Source organism: Podarcis gaigeae (assembly GCF_964106915.1).
Source record: "Podarcis gaigeae genome assembly, chromosome: 11".
NCBI classification, from domain to species: domain Eukaryota; kingdom Metazoa; phylum Chordata; class Lepidosauria; order Squamata; family Lacertidae; genus Podarcis; species Podarcis gaigeae.
This window is the reverse complement of record NC_139687.1, coordinates 31,910,290-31,917,897: the sequence shown is the minus strand read 5'-3', so window position 1 is coordinate 31,917,897 and position 7,608 is coordinate 31,910,290. Positions and strand designations below refer to the sequence as shown.

General features: G+C 43.1%; 1 protein-coding gene across 1 annotated transcript; it reads left to right on the top strand.

The window, feature by feature from the left end:
• The first annotated feature begins 272 nt into the window (after nt 1–272).
• On the top strand, nt 273–3,650 carry COX7C (cytochrome c oxidase subunit 7C). The gene is made up of 3 exons (XM_083703047.1): nt 273–452; nt 2,324–2,454; nt 3,543–3,650. The coding sequence occupies exons 1-2, from the start codon at nt 378–380 to the stop codon at nt 2,438–2,440; spliced, it is 192 nt and encodes a 63-aa protein (XP_083559173.1). The 5' UTR covers nt 273–377; the 3' UTR covers nt 2,441–2,454; nt 3,543–3,650.
• Nucleotides 3,651–7,608: the final 3,958 nt, after the last annotated feature.

Below are 7,608 nucleotides of genomic sequence, written 5' to 3'. Positions count from 1 at the left end.
GGCGAGTTATCGCAGGGCGGCGGCGGGGTGGGGGGCGCGCTTGTTTTGAAGGCTTCCCGCCACCCCCAGCAGCCTTTCAGCCTAAGCACAACGAACAGGACCCTTGACGCTTCTGCTCCCGTACACGGGGCGTGAGACCTCGGGGCTACCGCGTCGCTCCGCCCTTCCCTCAGCGCCGCCCAGCCCACGGGAACTACAACTCCCATGATGCTTCGAGCCTTCCTACCAGCTTCGGCCGCCGTGATTCTTCTTCTCCGCTTTTCCCATAAGGCACTGGGCCTGGTGACCCCTGCCAAGGTCGTGTCGAGGGAAGAGGCAGCCAGTTTCCGCTCAGGTTCCCTCCGCTGCCGGTTGTGCGTGCTCGTCCTCCCGGCGCCATGTTGGGTGTCAGCGTCCGCCGGTTCGCCACCTCGGCCATTCGCCGTTCGCATTATGAGGAGGGGCCTGGAAAGGTAGGACGAGGAAGGGGAGGTCGGGGCTCCCCCCCCCCCGCAATTTCTTCCCCGGGCCTGGCCCAGGGGAGCTTCCCAGGAGGTATCTGCCCGCCATGCTGGGGTATTTGCGCCTCTTGGGGTCTCGGGGGTGCTTTTTGGTTGGCGCTTGGGCTTGAGGAGGCTGGGGGGGGTCCTTGAGGGAGGGGCGCTGATCCCCCCCCTTCCATCCCAGTCTCTCTAGCGAAGCCATTATTTTTCATTCGTTTTCTCGGAGGTCATATAGCAATCCGTTCCCCAGCCGTTGCTCTTCCACTAGGACCTTGCTTCGCCCTACAGCTGCTTACAACACCACATTATTTATTGTTATTAAATGTATGCTATTTGTACTCGCCCATTTGACTGAACCTAACCCTTTAGATCACAACTAAAGGGTGATCGCTTCAAAAAAAAAAAAAGCTCAACAGTAACTTCCCTCTAAAAAGAAAGCTCAACAAAGGTGATCCCAGCCCCCCCAAAAAGCTCAAAGACTTTGGCTAACTTCCCTCTAAAAATCTGAACAACTGAAGGCCAATCTCTGCCCCCCCCCCCAAAAAAGCCCAGCTAAATAAATACTAATTTATTAATTTGAGGTTCAAAAAAATAAATAAATATAGGAGTAATTCTATATGTCGGGGTGGAAATACAAGGACATTTTTCCCCAGTAGGCAAAATGGCTCCATGTAGGCTACGGGCTGCAGCCTTCATTGTATGAGGCAAATGCATTGTACAAAATGGGAGGTATGCTAGCGTGGATCTAAAGCAGTGGTTCCCAGTCGGTGGTCCTCGGACCCCAGAGGGTCCATGGTACCATTCACATAACAATAACTACAACAGGGATATCAAAAATTTCAAAAGTAGGGGGTCTGTGGCTTGGCTTTTGAAAAACAGGGGTTCTGCAGTACTTAGCTAATATGAAACCACTTCTCTAAAGGACTACTTTAGGTGGGATTGATGGAAACATCTTGAAAATCTTGTTGGTTTCAAAATAGTACTTCAGTTTTATCACGGGAGAAGGCTATGGGTTGAGAAACTTCCAACAAAACGTTCCACTGGTGCACCTAACTCATTAGATTGATCATAGAATTGAAGAGTTGAAAGGTACAGCAAAGTTCATTTAGTCCAACTCTCTCCCATGCAAGAATCATTTTCCTAACATGGAGCTCAAACCCACAACCCTGAGTCTCATGCTCTACCAACTGAGCTATCTCAACATTGTGGAGTTTTCATATTAGATCCCATCTATAGGCATTGAACTCAATGCATCGCTCTTTGGGCTTTAAGCACTGACATAGTACAATATTCTTGCTAATGCAACATGATTCTCTCTCCTTGGCTGCTAAGTTTCCAGTGGTACAAATGATGAGAACATAACAGTATGAATAATGATGATACTGTAAACGCTTTCTGATGTACCTAGTCCTCTTCGTGAATTCTATTAAAGAAGTTGCCAGAAGATCATTTGGGAGGGAAACAAAATGGTGATATTGCAATAATGCCATGAAAATACAATTAGATCATGATCTTAGTCTCACCTATGATTAATCACTGTTTACGCCTTTATACTCTTTTAAGAGTCAAGCAAATGAATACCCTGATGGAAGCCTAGCTCAAATTGTACATGAAGTCTTCCCATATGCAGGGCAAAAATCTGTCTTGATACCAACACTGCCACATTTTAAAAATATGGCTGAATGTACATTGAGTACAGTTAAATGATAATGATTGGGATCAGAGCAATTAAGTGTTTAATTTCCTTCACTTTTTCTAGGACTTGGCTAAATTAGCTTTTGCGCATATTAATAACTTGGTACCACCGCTATAAAAGAACTTCAAAATTCTTGTCTCTCCAGAACCTCCCTTTTTCTGTGGAAAACAAATGGCGATTATTGGCAATGATGGCAGCCTTCTTCGGAAGTGGATTTGCTGCTCCTTTTATTGTAGTAAGGCACCAGCTGCTCAAGAAGTGAACATACAATAATGGGTAATTACTACTATTTGTTTTATATCTCTCTAAGTTTGTTATTGTGTGCCAGTGGATTACTTGGATTGTCACAGAACTATACATACACTACGAATTTTTGTTTTAACACTAAATGTTTGCTGGTGAAGAAATACAAATATTACTGTGTTATTCTTTACGTGGTAGGCACTATTCCTGTGAGTAGTTAAAATTCTGGGTAATGCAGGTAGAGCAAGTTGCACACATATAAATTGCCTTTGATTAAATCCAGATTTGAATTGGCATCAAAAATATTAAGGTGGGAGCCCTCATTTAAAAGCACTAGCAAAATATTTGAGCTTGTCAACTTCATAGCAGTTTGATCTCTGCTGTTGAGCTGAAAGAAGGAAAAGTACTTAAGCGAAAGGTGTTGCACCTTTGCCTTTACAGCTTGATCCTGAACCAGCTCTCTACCGTTATGTACCAGTGATGGGCCTGATATGTGCACCTTCACTGGGAACTGGCGTAGTATAGTGGCATTTTTACCTGTTTCCCCATACTCTCCACCACCTTCTGTGCTGGTCATCATGGATGGCAGGTTTGTAGATGCAGCAGCGGCTATGCAATTTCTTTAAGCCTCGCTGTTGCTGGCCAGGGGTTTGGAATGTCTTCCCCTTCCAAGATTGTGGCAATAATAATAATAATAATAATAATAATAATAATAATAATAATAATAATGGAACTTCTATAAAACAAGAGCAGGGGCATGGGTCGTTGTTGGGCCATCTGCATGCACAAGGTCCTGGATCCAGCCTTTAGAATTTCCAGTTGAAATGATATTGATTAGCAATTAATGGGAAAGATCTCTTCCTGGAATTTGGCAAACTGCTGTTAGACAGGGAAGACAGTAGTGGACCAGATGGATAAGTATTCTGAGCCAGTATAAAACAGCTTCCAATGTCCACATCAGATCTAATTTCACAGTGTTCCGTGAAATGTTAATGCATAAGTCTGATCTGTAGGTGATGATGCCTTTGGAGTATACTTCACAATTTGATTTATTGAATCCACTGTAAAGTATTTGTAAGGAAGGGCTTTCTGTCTGCCTGACTTATTTATTTTTCTTTCAGAATGAAGATGGAAGTTTATCTAGAGTACAACTTTCTTTTCTGAAAGAAAGCATACAACTAAGACTAATCACACTGGATGTGTTTGTAAATAAAAATTAAATCTGAAAATAGAGTGTGGGCTTTTATTTTTGCTTGCTGCTCAGTTATTGAAATCCACAATGCAGAATCATTCCATCCTCATTGAAAATGGAGATGAGACTTTTATATTTTGCCTTAATTCAGTCTGTTTGGTATCTTCATACACACACCTTTCAGTTTCTCTATAATATGCAACTACTGGTATAAATCTGGGAAACTTGAGTTTTTCACTGAGGGGATGATGTTCTATTTGAGGGTGTTCATCAGTGGCCCAGATCCCATTGATAGGGGTCCAGCTGTGGGCAATGTGTCTCAGTTGTTGCAGCTGGACTACTTTTTCTCTTGCACTCAGTGTTGGTATGCCACTCCCAATTGTAGAAAGAGCAGCATGGTTTGCTCCTAGAGAAAGTATTGGTCTGCAATATTAAGCATTCTTACTAAAAAAAACAGTTAAACTGGAATTCCTATACTGTAGTCTATTATCAAGGGTGGCAGTCCTCAGACAATTCATTTTTTTACTGCAGCCCTGAAGTCCACCAACCTAGACTCATGTGCAAAACAGTCTCAGGTAAAACATGCTACGAAATAAGTAACCGGATGCCCATGCATACATACACAATTCAGGAATTCGTCATTGGTACCAGAACTAATCTTCCTGCCCAAATCCATTTCTAGTTCTACTACAAACATTCTTTTTCCAACATTTATTATTGTTTTTAAGGTAGGGAGCTTTTTGCATGTTAGTATTGCCACCATGGGTTCCATAGGTAAATCCTCATCTGCTTTCTGGCCTACTAATTGTTAAATTTAAAGTAAGGCAAGTGATCTACAGTGATAACCAACTAAGCCAAACCTGGACTAGATCCACTGAAATCAATGGACTTGGCTGCAAAGGGTCTATACTGAGTATTCAGTTTTGTCTTAAGAATTTTTAAAGGTGTTTTGCTGGATCAGATAGGCCTTGTAATCAAGTGTAATTTATGAGAAATCTCTCAACAGATGGGCCACCAGAAATTAACTGCTAAATTACTGGTGTCTTAGCTACATTCTGAACATAACAATTGCTTCATTAGTGATGTGAGGTGAGAATATCCTCCACAAACTAAATTCTAATGTAAGAACCAGTTTTACAACCCACATTTAAAAAGTCTAGAAAATAATAAGTCAAGCTGTGATATGCCAGTGTAAGCAATGAATAATGATTTTTTGATCTAGTTACATTACTGGGCATTGTGTCATTCCCCATTTGTAGTTCTGAAATGTGAGCTACAAAAACATTTTTTTTTTAGTTTTAAAAATGCTATTCATTTAATTGGATAAACATTTGTATTTGTATGTATCTCAACTATATGTAATAGCCTTTTTTTCTATTTTGGTGTGACCTTATTCTTAGCAATTTTACACCCTTGGCCATACACTGATTTTTTTACAGAAAGTAGCTTTAATGCTTTATACACTTAAAAGTACCTAAAGGTAAAGGTACCCCTGCCCGTACGGGCCAGTCTTGACAGACTCTGGGGTTGTGCGCCCATCTCACTCAAGAGGCCAGGGGCCAGCGCTGTCCGGAGACACTTCCGGGTCACGTGGCCAGCGTGACATCGCTGCTCTGGCGAGCCAGAGCCGCACACGGAAATGCCGTTTACCTTCCCGCTGGTAAGCGGTCCCTATTTATCTACTTGCACCCGGAGGTGCTTTCGAACTGCTAGGTTGGCAGGCGCTGGGACCGAGCAGCGGGAGCGTACCCCGCCGCAGGGATTCGAACCGCCGACCTTTCGATCAGCAAGTCCTAGACGCTGAGGCTTTAACCCACAGCGCCATCTGCGTCCCAAAGTACCTAGACCTGTACAAATATGTGTAACAGTATGTGAGGTGGCCTTGATTTAAACAGTTGATGTTTCTATATTTTTATGTAGTGCCAGTAACTATTATACTACATGTACACTAACTAATATAATTTTCAATGCATTAAAATGAATATTCTATTTTAAATGAAAATTATCTAATAATCTCATTAATTGAAAATATTATCCAAAAGATTATTCTCAAGAATTTAATATCACTGCTTGATCAGACCAATGGCCCAACTGTTCTCACAGTGGCCAAGCAAGCCTGTTGGAAACCTTCAAGCAGGATATGAGCATGGGAACATTGTTGTCTCTTTCCAGTAACTGGTATTCAGGAGCAGTAAAGGTAAAGGTACCCCTGCCCGTACGGGCCAGTCTTGACAATCTCTGGGGTTGTGCGCCCATCTCACTTAAGAGGCCAGGGGCCAGCGCTGTCCGGAGACACTTCCGGGTCACGTGGCCAGCGTGACAAAGCTGCATCTGGCGAGCCAGAGCCGCACACGGAAACGCTGTTTACCTCCCCGCTGGTAAGCGGTCCCTATTTATCTACTTGCACCCGGAGGTGCTTTCGAACTGCTAGGTTGGCAGGCGCTGGGACCGAGCAGCGGGAGCGCACCCCGCCGCAGGGATTCGAACCGCCGACCTTTCGATCGGCAAGTCCTAGGCGCTGAGGCTTTAACCCACAGCGCCACCTGTGTCCCTTATTCAGGAGCAGTACTGCCTCTCAACTGGAGGCAGAACAAAGCCATCATGACTAATAGCCATTGATAGCCTTGTCTTCAAGGAATTTGATCCTCTTTCAGAAGCCACCCAGGGACGCAGGTGGCGCTGTGGGTTAAAGCCTCAGCGCCTAGGACTTGCCGATCGAAAGGTCGGCGGTTCGAATCCCTGCGGCGGGGTGCGCTCCCGCTGCTCGGTCCCAGCGCCTGCCAACCTAGCAGTTCGAAAGCACCTCCGGGTGCAAGTAGATAAATAGGGACCGCTTACCAGCGGGAAGGTAAACGGCGTTTCCGTGTGCGGCTCTGGCTCACCAGAGCAGCGATGTCACGCTGGCCACGTGACCCGGAAGTGTCTCCGGACAGCGCTGGCCCCTGGCCTCTTAAGTGAGATGGGCGCACAACCCCAGAGTCTGTCAAGACTGGCCCGTACGGGCAGGGGTACCTTTACCTTTACCTTTACAGAAGCCACCCAAGTTGGTAGCCATCGCTACCCTCCTGTAAGGGCAAGCATGAAAATGCTTTCTTGTGCCTGAATCTTAACCTTCCTTTCACCATTGTTCATATGTATATGTATGTATTTTTATTGGTTTTCAAATACAAAAACAAATTTATACGTTCCATACATCTTAATTACATCTTACTTCTCTTTTTTGGCTTCCCTCAATTTGTCTGCCATTCCTTCCCTTTGTTACCTTTTACACATTTCTGCCCTTTTAACCATTTCCCCTCACAGAGCTTCCTTAAAACTTACAAATGTAATTTGATTATCACTCAGTTTTTGCATATATTGGATAAACTTTTCCCAATCTTCTGTAAATCTTTGATCTCGTCGATTCCGGATCCTTCCTGTCATTCTGTCCAGTTCTGCATAATCCATCATTTTAGTTCTCCATTCTTCTATCATAGGTAATTCCTCCTGTTTCCATTTCTGGGCCATCAATATTCTTGCTGCTGTCACTGCATATAAAAATAACTTCTGTCTTATTTATCTCATTACCTGTGATGCCTAGTAAAAATGCTTCTGGTTTCTTAACAAATGTATATTTCAACATTTTCTTCAATTCAATATAAATCATTTCCCAAAAGCATTTTACCTTCTTATATTCCCACCACATATGAAAAAAGTACCTTCTTTTTCTTTACATTTCCAACATTTGTTACTTGTCTTACACATTTTTGCTAACTTCACAGGTGTTACATAACATCGGTACATCATTTTCATAACATTTTCTTTTATAACTGTGCATGCAGTGAATCTTAAACCTTCTTTCCAGAGTCTTTCCCAATCCTCCATTTGTATATTATACCCTATATCTTTGGCCCAGTCAGTCATAACTGATTTTACCTCCTCATCCTTCGTACACCATTCCAATAATATCTTATACATTTTTGCTAAAATCTTATAATAATTATTCAATATTTCTG

What these genes read in the sequence shown, in the direction of transcription:
- COX7C (XM_083703047.1), top strand. Translation starts at nt 378, where the DNA reads ATGTTGGGTGTCAGCGTCCGCCGGTTCGCCACCTCGGCCATTCGCCGT. An exon ending in ATGAGGAGGGGCCTGGAAAG is followed by an intron (nt 453 to 2,323) that starts GTAGGACGAGGA and finishes TTGTCTCTCCAG; the next exon opens with AACCTCCCTTTTTCTGTGGA.